At 40.2% G+C, this 24,672-nt stretch overlaps 1 protein-coding gene across 3 annotated transcripts in view; it reads right to left on the bottom strand.

Annotated features, from left to right (window-relative positions):
• kctd16 (potassium channel tetramerization domain containing 16) overlaps positions 1–23,862 on the bottom strand; it is a 200,654-nt gene extending 176,792 nt beyond the window's left edge. Inside the window, exons 1-2 of one of the 3 annotated variants that reach the window (XM_062970400.1) lie at positions 22,809–23,816; positions 21,450–22,604 (exon numbers count right to left, since the gene is read on the bottom strand). In XM_062970400.1, coding sequence (XP_062826470.1) covers positions 21,450–22,281 — 832 coding nt within the window. In that variant the 5' untranslated portion in view covers positions 22,282–22,604; positions 22,809–23,816. Of the gene's footprint in view, positions 1–1,199; positions 22,605–22,808 lie in introns of those variants that run through there. The other 2 variants (XM_062970398.1, XM_062970399.1) reach the window with 2 other exon arrangements.
• Between the last annotated feature and the right edge of the window lie 810 nt (positions 23,863–24,672).

Here is a 24,672-nt window from a genome sequence, read left to right as displayed (position 1 = left end):
CCACTCAAAAAGTATAAAGGCTGAAGAAGAAGTTGAAGAGCCTATTTACTCAAAACCTAATACCCTATGTATTATACATCATAAAACTACCTGCATACCAGCCAGCATGTAACTAGGTAATTATACTTTCTGGAGGAGTCCACCACATATACGATCATTGCTGTTATTAATTGGTGTCAAGATTACTTTGGGTTTTCCTAACGTTATGGATGAAAGACCTCCAAGTCACTTTATCATCAAAAGCCTTACTCAAATCTTCAACTTCAGGGTCATGGCTTTCTTGATTGAATTTATCTGCCTGTAATGGGGTATTTCTCTTTTCCTAGTGCCTTCTATATTTCCAAGAAATTTTGTTTCTTCTAATGAGCCAATTCTTTTCATGCTATATGAAAAGTACAAAAACATAGTCCTCTTGGCTTCTAGGAAGAATTCAGGCTTGGCATGCTCTTGGGCTATGCATGATAATATATGAGATATAATCCTACATGCTCACACTCTGTGATTCTTGCTATATCTAGGAATGGATTGCATACATTACTTTCTAAGTGTATCCAAGAACCTCTTTGCACGTCTGGCGGCAAAATGTGGTAGCACTCCGCTTCGCCACAAGGTGTGAGAAATCTGGCACTCCACACCTCACCTTGCTCGCCAGCAGGGAGATCACATGGGAGGAAGCATGGAGTGTGCATGGTTCACACAGCTTCCCCTCATAGATTGGGCAACACAGGAAGCCTCCCAAGTTGCCTGGGAGGCAGCTGCACGACAGTTCCACCCCTCTGCACCCACGGAGCTGGCGCGATGTCGTATAAACAGAGCAGACTGGCTCCGTAGGTGACCGGGGCTATATCAGCATATGTGCTGAATCTAGCCCCATATGATGAGGTTGTAAGATGCGTGGTTCCTACATTTTAACAGTTCACACTTGTTAGAAGAGTTTTCATACGTAGTATAGCAAAGGACAAATGGTCATGTACACCCTCACCATGTGTACAAATTAACATGATATCAACAGTAGGCAGGATCCTCTGTCATTTTTTCACCTTCTTTCCAACTCAAGGCATGTTTTATGTTGAATATATGGCAAAGATGTAAGAGAATTAACTTTGTGCCTCATGCGTCTACAGTACCTATTCTAATGTGTGAGATATGGCTCTAATTTAACTGGATAATACCACATACACACACACACAATAAGCACAGAACTTTTCTGTTTATTTATGAATTCTCTGGCACATAAAGCGTATCTTGTTAAAAAGTTCTTTCGGTCAATTCCACTTGCATATAATAGATATTATCTTTCACTCTTTAACATCAATAAATTGACTGAAACTTTGTCTCAAATGATTCTCTTTCTCTCTCAGCTTTACCCAACTGAAAACCTGGACTTAAACTAGTCCCTTTATATTTCAATACAACATTGGAAGCTACACACTTAAACATATATCATCTTCCCTCTAGCTCAGGGGTCCCCAAACTAAGGCCCGGGGGCCAGATGCGGCCCATCAAAGCCATTTATCCGGCCCCCACGGCACAAGGGCAAAAGAGGGTTGGACTAAATGACCCAGGGGGTCTCTTCTTCTCTTCCAACCCTCCTCCTCCTCCTCCTTCTTCTTCTTCTTCTTATTATTATTAACATTGAGGCTGGGTGGCCATCTGTCGGGTGCTTTGCTTGTGCTTTTGGTGCACAAGGGCAGAAGGGGATTGGACTAAATGACCCAAGGGGTCTCTTCCAACCCTCTTTTTTATTATTATTATTATTATTATTATTATTATTATTATTATTATCATTATTATTTTATTATGTCACAGCAAACAAGATAGATATGCTGGATTTCGTATCACAAAATCCCAAGTCGAACACTTCCCAAGTGTCTAGGACTGTGTGATGTATTTTCGGATGATGTGTGCAGATCCCAGTAGGGTGGCCTTTTGCAGTTGGCAGATCGTAATTTTATTATTATTATTATTATTATTATTATTATTATTATTATTATTATTATTATTAACATTGAGGCTGGGTGGCCATCTGTTAGGGGTGCTTTGCTTGTGCTTTTGGTGCACAAAGGCAGAAGGGGATTGGACTCAATAGCCCAAAGGGTCTCTTCCAACCCTCTTTTTTATTGTTGTTGTTGTTGTTGTTGTTGTTGTCATTATTATTATTGCTCGGTGGCCAACTATAGTCCGGCCCTCCAACGGTCCGAAGGATCGTGAACTGGCCCCCTGTTTAAAAGGTTTGGGGACCCCTGCTCTAGCTCATCAGATTAGAGACTGAGCTGACTTTCTCCTTTTTTTTCTTCCAGCTAGCTCCGCCCCTTTTTTGCTAGCCACTCAGAATGGATACATTATTATTATTATTATTAAACTTTATTCGTACCCCGCTAGCATCTCCCGAAGGACTCGATGCGGCTTACAAAGGCCAAGGCCTCAACACACAATATAACAATACAAAACAAAAAGGCAAATTAAAAACAATTAAAACAGTATAAACAACAAGCAATAAACAATACGCTAAAACACAATAGAACTGGGCCGGGCCAGAGTAATGGGTACAAGATTAAAAGTGCTGATGTGACAGGTGATATATAAGGTTATAGGGCAAGTGCAGAGTGCGATATACGATCTTAGTTCTAATAAAGTGCTTATGGGACTTGGTGTTGGAGATTTCCTATTAATCTGGGAAGGCACATTGGAACAGCCAGGTCTTCAAGTTCTTTCTGAAGACTGCCAATGTAGGGGCCTGTCTGAGATCCTTGGGGAGGGTGTTCCAGAGTCGGGGGGCCACCACAGAGAAGGCCCTGTCATATGTCATTGCTTTATTGAATGTATCTTGGGCAATGTAATTGCCGACTGTTGTAAGCTGCCCTGGGTACCTCCGGGTGAGAAGGGCGGGAAAAAATGATATAAATAAATAAATACATTTCTACAGCAGTAGCTACATTACCATGGTGACACAATAACCAATAAGAAGTAGGTAACTCCTGCATACCTTTGCCACAATACCCACGTTAAATAACATAGACAAAAATCCCCATTATAATAAGGTTTTTCGTTACACACTACTTTAAATTGTCAGTATGCAGATTCAGGTTACACAAAAAAGCAAAACTGAGAAACACGGAGAAGGCAAAATCTTTGTCTCATGTTAAGGAACATTTTTTAATTTACCAATTTCTAGTGAATATAGCTACAGGTATAGCAGGAGGGAAAAGCAAAATGAGGTTGTTGTCTCCCCAATAATAATTCCAGACCCTCAATTCTCAAATTTCTACGATTGTAGTTACTTAAAAATGTCAGCTGAGCATTTAGAGATACTATTTAGGCAGCCAAGGAAACAGAGCAGGCAAAGTTACCAAGGGAATGCAAACACAGCAAATCTAAGAGTTCTAAGTGCAAACGATTTTCAGTGACTCATTCTCTGTAAAGCTAGTAATGTTGGTATTGAAGGAAATTTTCATGGAAGAGATTTCTTATTTGAGGTACTAGTTAACCACGAGAATCTGAGTGCAGTAATCTTTCATTTCTTTGCCAGAGAAAACTTGCCCCCTGTGAGAGGACAGTGTTTTGGTTCCATCAGTTCTCATCCTGTGCACAGCCTGTCTTCCACTCTGGCAACTGCATAAATCCAACAGCATTTGAACTTCCTCCCTCCCACTCTTCCTCTCACCCACTCTGCGTGCTTTAGAACTCAGGCTCTCATGAGAGATCATTAAATTTCAGAACAATCAGCAGTTCATTTTAGATATTCCATTTGTGCAGTGCTGTTAACTTTCAAAAATGTGCTTTACCATTAAATCATACTGTGACCTATGAAAGAAGGGGCAATTGGAGATCTTAAGATGGCACTGCCTGGTTTCTCACAAGGCAGCAGCAGGAACTGTCACATGAGAGAGAGTGAAGTTGTTGAGATAAGATTTCACCATAAAATAGATGAGAGCTTTTCTTTTAAAAAAATTCAGACTACAACTTGCAAAACCTCTCAGTTAAATGGCATTGCCCATAAAGGTTGTATGGTTCTGGGAGTGGTTTGCCAAACTGTGATATAGACTGAGTATCTATTTACTAAGTCTTGCTTTAGATCTTTGAATATAACTGTGCTATGCACTTAATCATACATTTTCTATAAAAACATTAAAATTTTAGTTTAGATCTTAAAGAATTTTTTTACAAAAAAGGTCAATAGGATTAGTGCAGAAAATAAAAGTGTTGTCCCAGAAAATAACATCCAGATACAAGTCCAAGGTAGAAATTTAATGGTAATTCTCAAGACAGATTATTAAGTATTCAAAGAGTCACTGGAGAACTTATTTTTTTCTGAGGACATTTCACAGATGAGGTAAAGAGGATTTATTTGCCTTTGACTTTACTTTAAAAATTTGAAACCTAAGTGCAAAGACAAACCATTGATTCCATAGAAACCAAATAGTTCATTGCAGGCAACATCCATTTTTGTTAATGCAAAAAAAAATGTCTTAAGTCATTAATGTCAACAGGAGACAGCTGGCCACAGCTCATATTCTATAATACAAGATTAGTAAAGGTAAAGGTTTCCCCTGACGTTAAGTCCAGTCGTGTCCAACTCTGGGGGTTGGTGCTCATCTCAATTTCTAAGCCGAAGAGCTGGCATTGTCCATAGACACCTCCAAGGTCATGTGGCCGGCATGACTGCATGGAATGCCATTACCTTCCTACCGGAGCGGTACCTATTGATCTACTCACATTGGCATGTTTTGGAACTGCTAGGTTGGCAGAAGCTGGAGCTAACAGTGGGCGCTCACTCCACTCCCCGCATTTCAACCTGGGACCTTTCGGTCTGCAAGTTCAGCAGCTCAGCGCTTTAACACACTGGGCCGCCAGAGGCTCTAATACCAGATTAGCACTGCTTTAAATATCATGCATCTTGCAATTTTATGGCAATCCCATCCATAGTATAGACCTAAAGTAATTTTAATCAAACATAACAGCACAGTATTATCTAAATATTGTCCTGTTCAATGATCCTGCCCAATAACAGAACTGTGATTGGTAAAACCAAAACAAGAAGACCTGTTTTGCTGACTCCAATACCCGATTGTGTAATGAATGTCAGTTCAGTTGAGTACCCATTATTTGAAATGCTTGGGCCCAAAAATGTTCCATGTTGCTTTATTTTGTGGGATACTTACATATGCATAATGAGATATGTTGGAGATGGGACCCAAGTCTAAACACAAAATTCATGTATGTTTCATATACTCCTTTTGTTCATCGCCTGAAGATAATTTTAATCCTAATATGTTTATTAATTTTGTGCATGAAACAAAGTTTCTGTACACTGAATCATTATAATACAAAAGTGTCACTATTAGCCATTTATGTAGACATTTTTTTGGTTTTGGAATATTTTGTATTTCACAATTCTGGATAACATATGCTTGAACTTTATTGGTGATATGCTTTTTCCCGCTTATCTCTGTGTCTTTCCTGGGTTCATCAAAGTTGTAAAAGTTTCCCTCTAAACTACCATAACATATCAGATAAGGTAGGCATGGCTATCACAGCATATTAGTTAGGATAGAAGATACCTAATGGATTGTTTTCTAGCACTTACATTTTCTTTACCCTTTAGCTTCACTGTATTAGTGATTGTCATACCACATGTATATCTACCTACTTTCCAGGCCACTGCATGGTTCTGATGAAGTAGGCTTGAGCAGGCAAAACCACCTGCCACAATACATTAAAGGTGGCACAGTGTCATTTCTCTCAGAGAACATGACGTGATGCTGACATGGCTGCAACGGCGTTACAACAAATGAAATTCACTTCAGCAAAGCATTCAGGATTGGCAGCTCATGAATTTTCTGCCTTACCATGCCAGTTATACTGCATGAATATGTGTATAAATACACTTACTAATTAAATGCTCTTTCACGCTTTGTTCAAATAGAAATGGTGACATGTTTTGGTCGGTTAAATTAATCTTAGGTAAAGTATGCCATCCGAATACCCTCAGGGTTTCCTTTGTATTTGTTGTTAAAGGTCATAAATCTGAATTCTAAGCAGACACCAATTATTGCACACATTTCCTCAAATCCCAGCTCCTACCCAACAGCATATAGTCATTTAACTACATATAAAATGATGATTACTCCATATCTTTCTCTTAATATTCATAGCAGACTTCATCAGCTGAATGAATAAACCAAACAGTGCTTCGATGGAAGGATAAGGTGAAGAATGGGGCCACAACCCACAGGGCTCATATAATGAGTGAATGCAGTCAATGACTATAAGGCTCACAATGCCTGTCAATTAGTTTTCAGCCCACAGTCACTTTGCTATAGATGTCTCAATGCTTCCTTTGAACATTACAGTTCCCCAAGATGTGTTGTGTATGTAGTCATAAAGCAAGACAAGCCTCAAGGAAATGTGCATAATAATTCCAAATTTTTAAAAAATGTAGACATGCTTGTTCAGACTTTAGAAAATGTCTGAAATAATGGACATGTTCATTTACAGCTATATTTGAGCTCATTATGTGAATGGCTGTTGGATCAAGAACAGCTTAAGGAGAGTTCAGGATTCAGTGAAAGGTCTCTCAAGTCCAGCATCCTGTTTTCCACAGTGGCCAACCTGAATCCTTTTTGGAAAGCCAGAAGCAGGACATAAGAGTAAAAATCCCCTTTCTGCTGTTGTTTTCAGCAGCTAGTTTTCAAACACATGCTACCTATGATCCACTAAATCATGACTCTCACCAACCATTGATAATATTTCCTCCTAAAAATCTGCCTAAGCCTGTCCCAGTAGCCACAGCTGGAGCCATTACCAGCTATCATTTGCCTACCATGCAAATCAGCAGTTTTATCAAGTCTCCAATCAATTCTGCTATTTTTCAGGGTCTCACATTTGTGTCAGCTAGTGCTATTTCTTTCTCTTTTTTTGCTATCCTGAGTAGTGGGAAATGTAGAGTAATCTAAATTAGCATTGGGAGAATAATGATAACTTTATTTTTATATCCTGCCACCAACTCCCCAAAGGGACATGGGGCGGCTTACAAAAGGGAGCAAAGTTAACCAAGTAAAAACACATTTAAAACACAATAAACATATGACAATCTAAGTAAACAATTAAAACAGTAAAGTATAAAACACCATTAAAATAAATCAGAGACAATCTCAATAACCAGAACCAGGACTAGAGTGGGCATATCAAAATTAGAGAGGGCGGGGCATGGGCTTGTGCAAAAACAGATTATAGGGCCAGGGTTGGGGGTAAAGTGCTGAGTTCAATCTGATAGTCAATTAGGTCTGGGCAATCAATGTTACAAATACACATTGAAATATCCATGCTTTAAGAATCACTTCATTTATAATCTGCAGCAAGTTCACAGGTATTTATTCATGCATCTACTCCAGAGTTTTTCCAGACAGGACCTTAATTCTGAAACAGACACATTTGCTTGTGGGGAGCTGTGGGTGCTTTTACACAGCATTGCCTCCATTGTGCTAGAGTTCTTCACTGTTCCCCCTTCAAATCCTTTTTTCAGCTCTGATAGTCCAGCAACTGTGTATTCCCTTTCAAACCTACTAGGTTTTTTGTCATGTGAAGTATAACCCACTAGAAATGGTGGGAGAATTGTGAGAGATGTCTTGTATGACCTCATCAGGTGGAGGCCAAGAAGCCTCTTCCCCCGCGTCACAGCGCTGCCGGCACACTACCAGCACAAAGTTCACCAGAACCCATCAGATGGCGTAGGACTACTTCCAGTGAGGCTCCATGCCAGCAGCATGCCGGCAGCACCAAAAGACAGTGCACTGAACGGTTTGGGACCCACTTACCTTTCTGACCGCATCTCCCCCTATGAACCCGCACGATCTCTTCGTTCGTCGGGGGAGGCCCTCCTCTCGCTTCCGCCTCCGTCACAAGTGCGGTTGTTGGGGACGAGGGAGAGGGCCTTCTCCGTGGCGGCCCCCCGGCTCTGGAACGCACTCCCCAGGGAAATTAGGCAAGCTGCCACCTTGGAAGTGTTCAGGAAGAGCCTGAAAACCTGGCTCTTCAAACAGGCCTTTGAAGAAGTACCGCCCACTGTATACTAAACCCTGGTACTAGCGGGTTCTTCTGACCAGTTGTACCTCTTGGTTAACTCCTTGACATAGCCTCAGTGTTCACCCCAGTCTAAGGCTCTTCCCATGACCTTGTAGCACCTTAACTTCCTTCTTGTTTACAAGTTCCACTCAGTGCACTTTGCCCAGCTCATTTTATGTTTTTATTGCTGTGTTTTTCATGTGTTTTATAATGATTGTGATTTTTAATGCCTTTTAAATTTATTTGTGTGTTTTTGTAAAACTGTATACTGTATGCTGGTTTTATATCTGTAAGCCGCCCCAAGTCCCTCTGGGGAGATGGTGGCGGGGTACAAAAATAAAATTATTATTATTATTATTATCACTGAGGAGTCACGTGTACACACGACTCCTCATAGAAGAAGCTGGGGAGGAAGCAGGAGGAAGCAGGGGACAGCAGAGAAATGTGGAAAAGGGATTCCACAGCCAATGATGATAAGGGCATGAAGTGGTATGCTGCCCCACAATTTCCCCTGCTGTCCCCTGGCTTCTCAGCCTCCATTTGATGAGGTCCATAGACTCACTTCCTGCCTTTCAAGTCCTACCCTTTCTCTTTCAGACTGATTTCCTTTGGTTAATCTAGAACAGTGGTTCTCAACCTGTGGATCCCCAGAAGTTTTGGCCTTCAACTCCCAGAAATCCTAACAGCTGGTAAACTGGTTGGGATTTCTAGGAGTTGTAGGCCAAAACACCAGGGACTCACAGGTTGAGAACCACTTATCTAGAAAGACATAGAGAAGAGTGGGAGGGCAGGAGTGGCTGGGTGGTACAGATTGAGCATCTCTTATCCAGAATTCTGAACTACTCCAAAATTGACCACATCAGGTGGCTGAGATACTGCCACCATTGCTTTCTGGTGGTTCAATGTTTACAGATTTCTTTTGTGTGCAAAAATATTTAAAATATTTACCTTCAGCTATGTGTATATGATGTATATGAAACATAAAGGAATTTCGTGTTTAGATTTGGATTCTATCTCCAAGGTATCTCATTTTATATATATAGCATTCTAAAATCCAAAAAAAGCCTGAAATACATAACACTTCTGGTCCCAAAAATTTTAGATAAGGCATATTCACCCTGTTGATGTGTATTAATATATTTTTGCATATACAGTAGAGTCTCACTTATCCAAGCCTCACTTATCCAAGTTTCTGGATTATCCAAGGCATTTCTGTAGTCAATGTTTTCAATATATCGTGATATTTTGGTGCTAAATTCGTAAATGCAGTAATTACAACATAACATTACTGTGTATTGAACTGCTTTTTCTGTCAAATTTGTTGTAAAACATGATGTTTTGGTGCTTAATTTGTAAAATCATAACCTAATTTGATGTTTAATAAGCTTTTCCTTAATCCCTCTTTATTATCCAAGATATTCGCTTATCCAAGCTTCTGCTGGCCCGTTTAGCTTGGATAAGTGAGACTCTACTGTATGTTGCAGTCTATCTGTAAGGGAAGTAAAGGAGGGTAAGAACCTGTCACCATTTTTCCTACCTTTTAGGTTCTTATTTGTGTTGTAGTATACATCGATGCCCCTACACAGAAATTCTGGCGAGGAAGGAAAGAGGGGAAGCCAAACTGGAAGATTCACAGTACACTCTTAACATATGACACAGCCTTCCTTTCTCTTTTCACTTTTTTGTTTGTTTCTTCTGGGTTAGAATTATACTACCACAGCATTGTGGGAGACAACAGAACAAAGCAATACCACTCCTCATTATTGTACTTTTAAGGGGGGGTGGCAAGACAAAGGATAAACAAAACAAGGGAAGAGAAAATGAAGGAGAAAAGGCAAAAGGTGCATAACTTTATGGGGAGGATAATGCCAAAACAATAAAAAAAAATATTACATACTATTAGTTAGAAATAAGCACAAAAAAGGTGTTATTCCACAATAATGAAAAATGAGTGTAAAAAAATCTTCAATATCTTTGAGCAGCTTGGGAAACCTCAGGAGTGCTAATATCTAACATTGTCTTTCCCCACACCCTTCAGTTTTACTCAGCTTCAATCGTCTGGAAAGCATTAGATCAGGGAAGTTCAACACCCCAGTTCTATGACCAATGGTAGACTGTAAGCCATTGGTTGCTGGTCTATGGATAGTTTTCAGGAAATAAAGAAACAGCTGCATCAATAGACAAAAATGCAGTACTAGTCCCTGGCATATTAGGGGAACATGCTGGTCCTCTGGATCAGATACCTGTCAAGCACTGCACCCTTTAGGTTATCTCTAGGTCCCAAACTTGTTGCATAGCATTATTCCACAACATCATGAGAAAAAAAAATCACAATTGCACCCAATACTGTTCAAAACACCATCATTTATATTGTATCTGCCAATATTTTAGAGATGGAAACCAGGACATGTATGGTTGATCAACATCATTGTGTTGTAAAGATAGTTATTACTGAAGAAGATGACATGAGCTAAAAGAGGCTTCCACAGTTTGTTTTCATCAAAATCTACTGGGAAGGTTTTCTCATCCACCCACCCCAAGATAAATAAGTGCAAACTACTTTTGCACTTCAAATCCAGTTTGAAATATTCCCTTTCCTGCCCCCAGCATGGGGGCGGGGAAGCGCTTTGCTCCTTCCCAGCGAAGGGAGAGGCAAATAATCTCAGCCGGGACTACTTTTGGGCAGAGCTAGCCAGGTAGGGCTTCCCCGCCCAGGTCACTTAAGCATGTTTTATATGAACTGTTGTTTTAATGTATTGTGTCAGGCATTGAATTTTTGCCTATTATTGTAAGCCGCCTTGAGTCCCCACAGGTGAGAAAGGCGGGGTAGAAATGTTGTAAATAAATAAATAAATAAATCCCATGATCATGAGGAGTAGATACGACTTTTATTGAGCAGACGGCATCCACTTATCAGACGCAGGCAACAATCAGAAGGAATTCAAGAGGCGTTGGAAGCTTAGTGGGAGATAGTGACTAAGCAGAAGCTTATCCCTAATCTGTGGTGGTAAAGCGAGCTTACTTTAACCATAGTCTCGCTGGAACACTTGATTATCAGGCTGTCCCATTAGGCGCAACAAGTGGGTTGCACCTGGGGAGTATGGTGGTGCCCCATTGTTGGGGGAAGAGTTGGCCTTGGAGGGTCAAGGCCTCAATGGTATCGCTTAACAAAGTAAAGTGTAAGTTCAAGTTTAAGGGCAAGTTCAAGTTTATGTTCACACCCTTTAATTTTGTTTGTAGATCACACAGATATTGACTGGTAACGTATAATAAAGTTGCTCATAGTTAAGCCCACATGGTTGTGTTGTCTCATGATTTCACTGGTAGGAGAACAATTTTCTTTCCTGCCCCTAGCATGGGGGCGGGGAAGCGCTTTGCTCCCTTCCAGGAAAGGGAGAGGCAAATAGCCCCGGCTGGGACTACTTTTGGGCGGGGCTATCCAGGAAGGGCTTCCCCGCCCAGGTCACTTTTGCCTGGACACTCACCCACCCACCCGCCCTGAGCAGTGTACTTGCGAGGGTCGCCCATGGGGGCCGGGTAGGAACCTTTCCCCCTACAACGCTGGGGGTTTTTTTTCGCCTACCCTACACTGCTCATTACATGGCAAATTGGGTAAAGGGGTCATAATTAGGTAGCACTTGTTAAAAGCAAGGATTTGTATATAACTATGTACACCACTGAAGTGTGGACGTCGATGTGGAGATTTACACTTGATTATCAGGCTGTCCCATTAGGCGCAACAAGTGGGTTGCACCTGGGGAGTGTGGTGGTGCCCCATTGTTGGGGGAAGAGTTGGCCTTGGAGGGTCAAGGCCTCAATGGTATCGCTTAACAAAGTCAAGTGTAAATTCACATTCAAGTTCAAGTGTAAGGGCAAGTTCAAGTTTATGTTCACGCCCTTTAATTTTGTTTGTAGATCACACAGATGTTGATTGGTAATGTATAATAAACTTGCTCACAGTTAAACCCATATGTTTGTGTTGTATCATGATTTCGCTGGTAGGAGAGCAAATCAAAACAAGCAACTGAAATAAGTGGAGGGTAAAGGGAGAAAAGAGAAACTATAGTATTTTAAAAGTAGTTGAGAAAGTAGGATGGCAGGGACATAATCAGGACTTTCCCTGCCCAACTGGAACAGTTGGAGGGTATGTGCTACTAGTGCCCCAGAAATTCATGATGGATATACCAGCAGACACTTTGCCAGGACCCTCTTCAAACTGGAGCTGGTTCTGTCTTCAGCCCTTCCAAAACGGCCCCATGGTCCACAAACAACCTGGGGAGATGCCTGGACACTTTTGAAGGGGGCTACCTTAGAGAAGATTCTGTCATCCTTAAATATACAACTACTATATTATTTCTGAATATATAAGAGCTGCAATTTAGAAAAAGGTATAGATGCTAAAGCAGATAGAAGAGGGTAGCTTTAAGAAACCTCTGTTCCCATTTAAACTTCCAGCTAAACTTTGGGTGACAAGGAAGACAGGTACAGGACTCTATTACTAAACTAGAAGAGAGCCTGAACCTGTGATCTGTTTTGAACAGCAACTCATCCTTCTTCACAATCTTTTCTTCCAGCAGAGCACCACACGAAGAGCCTGTAATCCCCAGATCTGTTAAATAATGGACCCAACATACACACAGGCACAGCCTACCTCTCAATTCCCTCTTGTGCTGGCCTAGTTTAAGCTGGAGCACAGCCCAGCTGCACTGAACACACACATTGCATTGTCATCTGGTCCTGTTTTTCCTCTGCAGCTCCAATTCCCACACATCCAGCAAACAGAAATAATTTTGCTGCACTGGTTGCCTTCAGTGAATATGAATCTCCCACTAAAATTTGGTACACCTGCTTATATTGTCCACAAAAGAAAGACTATATATATTACCTATATCTCTCCTTTGAGTTGTTGTTGGTTACTTTAACACTACAACATTCAGTTTGTCTAGGAAACATCTGCCTTTCCCTCCCTTTTTTCATTATCTGGAAAATTTGCAATAAATTGCCTTTTGCACACAAGGTTTACAGATTTCAAATAAAAATAATCTCATTGATGTCTTAATAAATTGAGTGTTTGTAATATAAATTACAGCAGCTTGACTCACAACCTTTTGGAAAATATGAGATCTTCCATGCTCCCTGTGCTCTTGCACAGGAGATACATAAGCTGATCAGCAAAGAACATCTCTGCATGTAGCTAACTAGTTGTATTAGAAGACCTCCCACTGTTTTGGCCCATTAACCCAAGCACAACAGCTTGATAAATTAATGCTTATATAGGCACAGTTGGCAGCTCTAATTAAATAATTATGGCTATGCAGCTGCAAAGAAACTGGAATGTCCCACTGGAAAACCAGCTGTCAGTTTTATTGCTCCTCAGAGTGGTTGTTTTTAAAAGAATTTGGGGATGTTGATGTGAAAAGGGCTCTGACCACACTTTGCAGTATCAACATGGATTGCCAACATTCTTACATTAGAGCATCTAAAGGGACAAGTAATATACACATATAATTGCTGTATCGCTATGTTGCACCCCAGCAAAGTGGGAAGTATTTTTAACAACTAGAGCTAATGCTCAGATCACCTACTGCCACACAGGGAAAATTTAAATTTTGGGTTTTGATTAAGTTCTTGTAAAGTGATGACTGCTTTAAAGGGATAGGGGGGAGCTCACAATAAAAAGGGTATATCCTTTGAAATGACTGAAATCCACAACAGGCATTCATTTACTTCTATTTTAATTTACTGATGTTAGACTTTAAATTGATGTTAGGTTTTAATGTTATTTTTATATGCGGGGTTTCTCTGGGATTTTTATGTCAGTATTTGTTTGTTTACTGAGGCATTGAATGTTTGCCATTGTATGTTGGAATCTGCCCTGAGTCCCCTTGGGGAGATAGGGCGGAATACAAATAAAGTTGTTTATTATTATTTTATGTATGACACAGCAAACAAGATAGATATGCTGGATTTCGTTTTACAAAATCTCAAGTCGAACACTTCCCAAGTGTCTAGGACTGTGTGATGTATTTTTGGATGATGCGTGCAGATCCCAGTAGGGTGGCCTTTTGCAGTTGACAGATCATAATTTTGTCAATGTCTATTGTTTCCAAATGCCGGCTGAGATCTTTTGGCACGGCACCCAGTGTTGTTGTTGGTGTTGTTGTTATTATTATTATTATTATTATTAGCTTTTCACCAGTTTTATAGAATTGTTGATTCACAGAGTTGGAAGGAACCACAAAGGCCGTCTAATCCACCGCTTGCTATGCAGGAATATACAACTAAAACACTCCCAGGAGTTGGCCATCCAACATGTATTTAAAGACCTCCAAAGAAGGTGTTTTCAAAAAAGCATAAATCGTATTTAATGCACTTGAATCAACAACCCATCTCATATATAGTTTGAATTTAGTGCTTACATGGTGGTCAAAGAAAGATATTGCTCTTGAATATTGCAAGGTCAAGGCAGATCATGTGACAATTTTGTGATCTTTATCAAAACATATAGTTCTAGCTCAAGGATGCTCACCATTCTTTTCCTCTACAGCCTTAACTCTGTCTCACAACATCATTATTTTACCTATTATTGGTGTTTTAGGTTATATCACCATAGTCAGCCACTTCTAGACTGTTGCTCACTGGACCAGACCATCTATTTCTGATCACATGATAAAATTCCTCAGAAGGATGGGAGTTTGGTAAGTTCAAGATGGAGCTGGAGGATCTTGAATAAAGTTCAAGGAGATGAGCTGCCTCAACAAGAGTCCTGTGCAAATATGAATGGCACTTTCTTAAAGAATGGCTCCACTGCCAATATGATATAGCTAGGTTAATTCCAACCCAGAGATCCGAAGCAGCAATTCTAAAGAGAAAAGCCCTCCAATAGAGCAGCTACAGGCACTGACCTATAACTGGGATATCAGATCTTTACTTCCTATACATCATTGCGCTATGCATGAGTAACACATGCATAAAGTTAGTGTCTACAATTTAACTCAAGTATTTTATTCCCCTTTAGTGTAATACTATGATAACAAGCCAAGAATGTGCCTAGTTCTTCAAGTGCAAGAAGCTTCAAGGCAAGTGCAATTATAGCATTGATCCAGGGGCTGCATTATAATCACAAAATTAACCACATCTACACATTCCCATTTTTAAATGAAAAACAACAAATTACACCCCAGGAGTCTTGGGAATAATTTGCCAATAGCTGTTTCAGGAGTCTCAAGCCTGTTTCAGACACCCAAAAATATGTTATTGGAAGAAAATAAAAGTGACTGGGTGCTAAAAATCCACATGTGCAACATAAAGGTGTAGACAACTGCTCTGGAACCCAAGAAACCATAGCTCCTTCAACTCCTTCTTAGGTTATGAACTCTGAAAGCAATGGAATCTTAAACTTTAAACCAAGGGCACTGAGTGTTGAGAGGAATATAAATTAAGAAGAGCTTCTCCAAGTCTTAGAGTCATTTGTTTCAATGCTCTTCATGAAAATCTCAAGTTTGGTGTTTAAGCTGAGGCTGGAGACCAATCTCCAGCTCTTTGTGCCACAGGCCTTCCTGATCCAGATGGCCACCCATCCTCTGTGTCTGAGTTCTGGCTTCTGCTGTTCAGAGGTTGAACAGAATGTAGAAATATCCAGTCAATTAACTCACTGAGTTATTGATTTGTTGATTTTCCCAGTGATGTGGCTTAACACAGCAGAATGCTCAATTAACATAGACATCAATTCTATTGTCTATAGAGCTGAATGATTTTTAGAATATTGGAATGAGTTTGGCAGATTTCCTAAGACGGGAAGGTCTAAGGAGAAGGATTAAAAATGGACAAAATATATTGCATGATCCTGTTGCTCAGCTTGCTGTTTTGAATAGTGGGAAACATACATTTCTGGAAATCCCTAAAATAATAGTAGAGAAGCTTTCAAAGAAGGAGAAGAAACTGAAGAATAGAAAAAAGGAAGAAAAATATGTTCTGGAGGAGGGATTTAGTTGTTTAGCCATCAGATCTATGGCCTTTTAACATGAAAAGCTAATTGGCCCTCTTTCCATTCACCTGTGTATCTTTCGGAAGTGGGATGGTGTTTTGACTTTCTTCAATTCTTTTTCTGTAATATGTAATATTGTATATTATTATTTGGAGCAAGCTTCCATTATCACTTTGCATTTGTATATTGTTGTTCTCACAGTGCTAGCATCTTGGATAACTAAGCAAAATGTTTTCCTCAACCCCATCTTCCATTTTCTCCCCCCCTGACATTTCCAACAATCACTCTAGCCTACAATAAAATACAGGAGGCCATGTTATTCTCATCCTGGTTGAACATTATTCCTAATTCACATATCATAAAGAAGCATCTGAGTATGTTGGCATGAGTATGAAAAGGTTATAAAAATGGAAGGATATACAGATCAATGAGACATGTGATAGCATCAGACACCATAATTTACAGAAATAATGACGGCCCAAGCAGTCAACAATTTTTGTATGAGCTTAATAATCCATTGGGAGAAAAATTCAGGAGATGACGACTTTAATCTTTGGGATTAACAGAGACAACCTCCATGCATTTGTCTGTAAATCTCTTGCTCTGTTAAAGAATGAATATTTAATATTTCTGTTAATAAGTTAACTAACAGCAACTAAGCTAATTAAACTGTACTTGTTTAAGTGGTAATGAATTAATTTCCTGATTTATATTACTGAACATTGTCTAAAACCTTTCAAACTAGATAACGCAGCAAAGAATGAGCTGTAGGGACAAGTCACTTGCCTGAAATGCTGGGGCTTGAAAGTTCCTTTAAGGGACTTACTTAAAGTAGAATGGCCAAACAGAGAGGAAATACAGGATTTAAAAAGAAGACAAAAGCAACTAGAGATTTGCATACAATTCTGCCTTGGTCAGACCACACCTGGAATACTGTGTCCAGTTTTGGGCACCGCAGATGAAGGGAGATGCTGACAAGCTGGAAAGCGTCCAGAGGAGGGCAACTAAAATGATTAAGGGTCTGGAGAACAAGCCCTATGAGGAGAGGCTTAAAGAGCTGGGCATGTTTAGCCTGCAGAAGAGAAGGCTGAGAGGAGACATGATAGCCATGTACAAATATGTGAGGGGAAGTCATAGGGAGGAGGGAGCAAGCTTATTTTCTGCTGCCCTGCAGACTAGGACACGGAACAATGGCTTCAAACTACAGGAAAGGAGATTCCACCTGAACATCAGGAAGAACTTCCTCACTGTGAGGGCTGTTCGGCAGTGGAACTCTCTCCCCCGGGCCGTGGTGGAGGCTCCTTCTTTGGAGGCTTTTAAGCAGAGGCTGGATGGCCATCTGTCGGGGGTGCTTTGAATGCGATTTCCTGCTTCTTAGCGGGGGGTTGGACTAGATGGCCCTTGAGGTCTCTTCCAACTCTACTATTCTATGATTCTATGATTCTAATTTCTAGTAAAGGTAAAGGTTTCCCCTGACATTAAGTCCAGTCATGTCTGACTCTGTGGGTTGGTGCTCATCTCCATTTCTAAGCCGAAGAGCTGGCGTTGTCCATAGACACCTCCAAGGTCATGTGGCCGGCATGACTGCATGAAGTGCCGTTACCTTCCCACCAGAGCGGTACCTATTGATCTACTCACATTGACATGTTTTGGAACTGCTAGGTTGGAAGAAGCTGGAGCTAACAGCGGCCGCTCATGCCGCTCACGGGGTTTGAACCTGGGACCTTTCGGTCTACAAGTTCAGCAGCTCAGTGCTTTAACACACTTCGCCATCGGGGCTCCTTTTCTACATACATGCTAATAGAGGAATATTTAGCAGTAATTCGGAAAGACATTGCATCTCACCTTATTTGGCTTATGTGCAAGAGGACTAAGCTTCCAAAATGTTTTTAAGTACGGTATATCAGAGTGAGCAAAATGTGGCCTTCAGCCTACTTGCAGCCCTCCAGGGCCATTATAGCCCTTTGGATATTTAAAGAGGGCTACTTAGATGATTTTGAAATTTTATTTTCCCCATGTTAAAACTCTCTCAATTTTTCCAGAAAGAGCTTGGTTTCCAGACCTTTTACCATTTTGTTTATCATCCCTCTATGTCCCTTTTAACTTGTAGTGGCTAGAACTAGACCCAACAGGTGAGCGCTGACCAAACCAGAATACAGTGAAATTATTACTTTTTTTGATCAAGATCCTATACTCTTGTCAAATTCCAGTCACAGAATCATAAAATCATGGAGCTGGAAGCGGCTTCATAGGTCATCAAGTCCAACCCCCGTTCAGTAAAGGATCTCTAGCAATAGCATTAATAGCAGGTGGCTGTCCAGACCTTTTTTAAGACATACAGAATAGGAGAAGCTGTCACCTTTCTAGGAATTGGTTCCACTGCTGCACCACATTTACTGTCAATAAGTTCCTTCTAATGTTCAGTTGAAATCTACCCTCCTGTAACTTTAAACCATTAGACCTGGCCTTACCCATTGGGGCTGCAGAGAACAGGCCTGCCCCTCATCTCTCAGACAGACCTTGAAATCTTTAAAGAGTGCTGTGATGCCACCTCTCAGTCTCCTCTTTATCAAACTGAATATTCCCAGCAATTTGAATGTATCTCATGCATTTTTGTTCTCAATACCTCCCATCATCCTAATTATTCTTCTCTGCACTAATTTCAGCTTATCTACCATATATTCTTCCTAAAACAGGGTACTCAGAATGGAAAACAATATTCCAGATGATGCCTCATCTGGAATATTGTTTCAATTTTGGGCGCCTAGCACAGAATATAGTGGGACTATTACTTTCCTCAAAATGAAAACTACACATCTATTAATCCAGAATAATAATACTAAATATTAATAAAGTAATTGGAGACTAAATCAAGATAGCTGACATGCTATTGACCAAAAACAACATGAATTGCGAAGATTTAGCTTAGTATAAATATTTCCAGCAAGGACTATATATAATATATATTAATATATATGATTTATTGTAGAAAATAATTAAGTGGAGATGAAGTGTAATCCAAGATGTGCAGGGTGACAAAGGCATGATTTTGACTTATGTGTATTAAGTCTGAAGTTCCAAAATATGTTTATGTACACAGACCCTTGTTTTTCTTTTTAATCCAGCTCTAATACAGAAGAATTGGGATAGCACAATCACTAATATGGTCGTAGTGAAGAGAGGAATAAATGCTTGATTTACAACTTGGCCACATTACACAACGCAGTAATACAAAATGCTAATAAACTGTATCCCTTCATTTCTGGTCAATCCACGGTATATCAGAAGATGGTATCACCCAATTTTTGAGATGATCCCATTGTCTTTCCTCAAAACAGCAAGGCCTCATAACTGAGTGACACCTTAACTCTTAAGTGGGATGTGGACCTAATTGTTTCCATCAATCACATTAACAGTACTGACCTTTTAAAAATATATTAACTGCTTTTAATCACTCTCATATTCAAATGTGAGTGTTTCTCAATTGTGATTGGCCATCTGTGGATAATGGTCTAGGTGGCAAAGTGCTGTACTTTCTCAAAAATCTAGATATTCCTCTAAAAATCTATCTATCTATCTATCTATCTATCTATCTATCTATCTGTCTATCTATCTATCTATCTATCATATATATATACACACATACAGATATTTCTCAAAAATCCAGATATATCTAGATTTTTCCAAAATCTAAATATTATGGAGAAAAGGGAAAACAAACATAATATGGCAGCAAGACTACTGTGGAATCATATATCGTATGTCTAGTTTGATGTTGTTAACTTGGATTTCTTGGGAAAATATAAACTCCTTCCTTTGTGAAAAGGAAAACTATTTTTTAAATAAAGCATATAGTTTAGGTCAAGAGAGCCAGCATGGTTTAGTGGTGTGAACATTGGACATTGACTCTGGAGACAATTTGAATCCATGCTTGGCCATGGAAACCCACTGGGTTACACTCTCTGAAACTCAGAAGGAAGCAAAGACAGCCCCCATCCCACACCATACTCCGCCCCAAACAAATCTTTCCAATACAATCCTGTGATAGGTTTACCTTAAGGTCACAAGAAGTTGAAAACTATACAAAAGTACACAACAACAACAAAGTTTAGACTCCCTTCTAATATATCTGTTCACTTTAAAAAACACATATCAACAGTAAAGTTGAAAAAACTCCACTGGTAAAGCAGAAACGATATGAACAGCAAAATATCAATAATGTTCATATTACATTTTATAGGTCATTTTGGGTCATTTGATTAACAAGAATGGTTAATTAATGCTGACGCATTTTCATATATTCATTAATATTAAAAACACTGCTAAATATACAGACTTATATTCACCTTAATAAAATAAATACTCAATTCCTTGACTCTTCTTTACACTTAGGTCCAGTTAAAACCATCTCTGAGTTTCTGCAAGGTTTTTCAAAATTGTTATAACATTATTTAAAAGCTGAAGGCAACAGTTCAATAGGGCAAGGCCCTTCTACTTCACATTTGTCTTCCCCAAACTAGTAAAGAGCCTAGTAGAATACTGGTTGTGATCTGGAACAACTTAATCCCTCCTCTACTGGAAATTAACCAAGGAGAAAATGCAACAGTCCTTTGCAGTGAAAATCAAGTACTCCCATAGAATAATTGGATCAAAAGTTATCCTCAAGTGACCAGACCAACATCTCCCTCTCAATATCAAAATGTAATGCCTGATACTGAAGCTCTAATGCACTTCTAGCCAATATGCAGTTTGAAAAACATTCCTATCAGAGTAACCACAGCAAGAAACAAAAGCTCAATTCTTCGGCACACCCTCTCTGTTTGAAGCTAAGACTCATCTTTCTGTCTCGTTTACATAAAAGAACCCTGCTAGAAAAGAACTTCAGTGAATAGATTTGCTTTTCCTTTCTCTGTATGTAAGCATGTCAGCTTTGTTGACAGATGGTTTGGCTGATGGCACATGATTATTACCAAACATCTATTACCTTTTTAAATTGAATCACATGTGAAGATTTTCTGTAATTAAATCAGCAGAGGGGTGGGTATTTTTCAGAGCTTACATTGCACTGAATGAGTAATCAAAAGACACATAAAATCATCAAATGGGTAGTTAGCAAAAGGTGGAAGAGCAGTCTCTCTGTATGTTGTGTGAATGGTGTCAGTACGTAATACACATTTGGCAGACTGTGCTGCCACCTAGCCAAGACCACATCACTAAATTTACCCTTACTAGGTGTTGAAAAGATGGATGATCAACATAAGCCCCTCTATACTTTCTCCATTCACCATAGAAAGTCTCCCAAGAGCAAAGATCAGCTGGCAAAATGAATAGTCTCCAAGGAAATACTGAGGCCACTGCACCCCAAACCCTCGCAGTGTGGGAAGCCCCTTGTACTTACGATAAAAGACGTATTCTGTGTAGCTGGACCAAACTTTGTCATCAGTGTACTGATTGACAAATGAAGCAGTCACTGAAGAATTACAAGCCACCATGTGGAATCCACATTCTGACAACATATCGAATGCTCTCTCCAAGTGCCTGAACTTCAGGTAGAACCTGGAGGTGTATCGATCAGGAGCCCGGTCCGGGTCTCTGCTCTCATTCAAACTTTCTCCAAAAACTTCTTTGACTAAAGCAATCCTGCCACAAACCAAAATCCTTGGTACTCTCCTGAATTTAGCATCAGCTTGTGTCTCTCTACCCACGGTGCAGGAGCCCCTGTAGCCAAGGGTAACAAAACCCCACTTTCGATCTGAGGGCAGAAGTGATGATGGGGCACATATTCTAGTGTCGCTGCTTTGGGAAAGCTCCTCATAATCACTGTGGCAATAGTCATCAGGACTTTGCTTGATCTCATCAGGAGTCAGGAGTTTGACCAAGTCCGGTAGCTGAAAGTACTCGGCTTCCCTCTTAAGCCGTCCTCGTTCTGGAAAGTGGTCAGGCAGGACCACCTGCTTGTCCCTGAGATAGTCCAGGATGTAGCGGAACAGAAAGCCATCTCTGTCAATGAATATCCTTCCCTTGTTATCCTTGGCGAGGTCATTGACTGCTTCTCTTTTCGAGGTGAACATTTTCCAAAGCAGAGTGTGGGGAATGCCTGTCAAAGTGGAATGGCGGGTGAAGTAAACCTGGCCACCCACATTAAGTTCTATCACCTCTGGGAAGGACTGGGCAGCAGCCGCTTGCTCTCTAGGAGGAAGGTAAGTCCTGCAGTTTCCACTCAATGCCATGATACTTTCAAACCAACCAACCCCAAGATATGGCAGAATCACTCACATCCAAGGTTTTAGTAAGGATCCTCGATTTATTCTCCCAAGAGTCTCCCAACATTTAAGAAGAGCAGGATCTCACGCAGGGGAGATGAAAAGGAAAAGGAAAAAGAAGTTGTAGGGTTCAATTTCCAAAAGTCCAACTATAATGATCAGGACCACTAAGAAAGTGGTTTAAATGGTAGATAAAGAGGACTGGCTTCACAAAATGTAATCAAAGGATGAGATCTTCAATGAAAACCCAAAACAGTAGGATTAAACCATGTTTCCTATCATTCACAAGCCTGTTGAATAAAAATAAAATAAGAATTATTTCCCTCAAATATATTTTTAAACTGTTGAGCTGAACACATACTACTAATTTAAGGTAATTCTTTTCTTCCAACATTTTTGTTTAGATCTTTTCCTTCTCACTACACACATTACAGCTCACACAGGCTTCTAATTTAAAATATGGGAAAGAAGAGGACAGAAGCATCAAGGCTTACCTTGGTTACATGGATGAAAGCAGCTTCTGTGAAGAAAAGCAACATTTTCTAAGCAATCCCCAAATCAGCATTAAGGAGAATGACTCTGAAGATGGGTAGTGAAAAAAGCATATCCAGAGTGGGAAAGAGACGGAGAAGAGAAGGGTGATCACTTGGCAATATCCAGGCAAAACTTAAGTGTTAAACCCTCACAGAGGAAAGTTAACAAGAACAGCCACAAAAGGAGAAATGAAGCTGTGTAGCAAACAGCTGAGACTGAAAAAAGGCAAAACAATCACAACAAATAGAGAAGAGCATAAATCCCACCAAGTCAGGATCCTTTGGAAGAGCAAATGTCATCAGCAGGAGGACCTTGTTTTAGATGACTTGCAGAAAGCTCAGGTTCTGAGCCCAGTGGTGACACATTTTGGTGGCATCCCAGAGTGGTAGTACTTTCTCCATCAGTAATGACTGAGAGCTTCCCATGTTCCTAACCCAAGCTGAGCATAGCAGCCTGCAGCAGTTTGAAAGGATGCCCAGGCGAGCTGCCTTGCTCCTGCTTTCCCTAGCCCAAGCTGCTGCTCTGTGGCTGCTGCTGATCTGGGTGGTTCCACAGTTTCAGATGCTGTTGTTTCAGCAGTGCAGGGAAGAAACCATCCAGGGAAATGACTATTACATCATCTTAAAGGAATATGGCTTTGAGAAAGCTAAGCAACCTAGAGGGGGTGAGACTCATCGCTAGTTTATTCTCCCCCACCCCCTTTTCATTTTTTCAACGAGTTACAGAAGGAAAAGCACAGCATGAGGCTGCCACAGACAGGTCTCTCCCAAGCCAGCAGCGATGCTCCAGAAAAGCTTATGCTGCTTAATCCGCTGGATAGAAAGACCGTCTGTCCTTCCACGTTTTGTCCCTTGCAGAACTCTGTGACTGAGCATGCATTTAAGTTCTGCTTCATGTCCAAAACACAGTGCTTCATCTCGCTGTCCTGTTGCATGCACATTTTACTGCCTCAATAAATCGGATCTCTTTGGAATAGTGTGCAAATGAAACTTTACGGTTCAGTACTGTCCCCCAAAGACACACTGGACAAATTGAACTACATAAATATGTAAATTAAGGTTTGATTTCCCCTGCATGCATATATAGAAAAATGACAGCTTTTTCGCACTGAATTAACTCATAATGATCTGATGGGGAGGAGAGAGAGGGCATGCTGGGGCGATGATTATCTTTGGAAGTTGGAACAGAAGCCAAATGCCTGTGAAAAAAAATACCATGCTGTGAGACCTTCAAATGTAGTACTATACAGCCCAACTCATAAATCCTATGGAGTTCTATAGGGCTTATTTCCAGGAAGCGTGCACAGAATCATAGTGTTAAAGTCCTAAACTTTGCCTTTAAAAGCAGTGGCAGCTGTACAAAGAGAGACAATCTGGCAATAACTCTAGTCAACAAAAAAGCATCCAAAATTTCATGCTGTGTATTTGTTAAATATGACGTCAATAATACTTATTAGTGCTGATGAAGTTGAAAGGATTACGTTAAGCTGCTACTTCATTTACATAACAACACGTTCTCATTTTCACAGCACCTCTCTAGTTCTCTTTCTAGAGTAATTGAGAAGGGTTAAGCCTTGTTTAAAGTCTTCATGATTTTTTTGAGAGAAAGCATGTGAACAATTCTTAAAACTTTGCATAGAAGGCTAAATATTAGCCTAAGAGCATACCCTCTAACTGTCCTATTTTAAAAGGAACAGTCTTGACTAATCCTTTTTCACTCCACTTTTTCAGCTGCTTTTAAAATGTCCCCATTTGCCTGTCTTCCTCTCACTCCCCCTCCCCACTTTGTCCTTGGTTTACTTCCAAATTCTGCAAATTGAATTGA

The sequence above is a fragment of the Anolis carolinensis genome, chromosome 2, assembly GCF_035594765.1.
Source record: "Anolis carolinensis isolate JA03-04 chromosome 2, rAnoCar3.1.pri, whole genome shotgun sequence".
NCBI classification, from domain to species: Eukaryota; Metazoa; Chordata; class Lepidosauria; order Squamata; family Dactyloidae; genus Anolis; species Anolis carolinensis.
The sequence above is the reverse complement of the archived record's forward strand: the minus strand, read 5'-3'. Positions and strand labels throughout refer to the sequence as shown.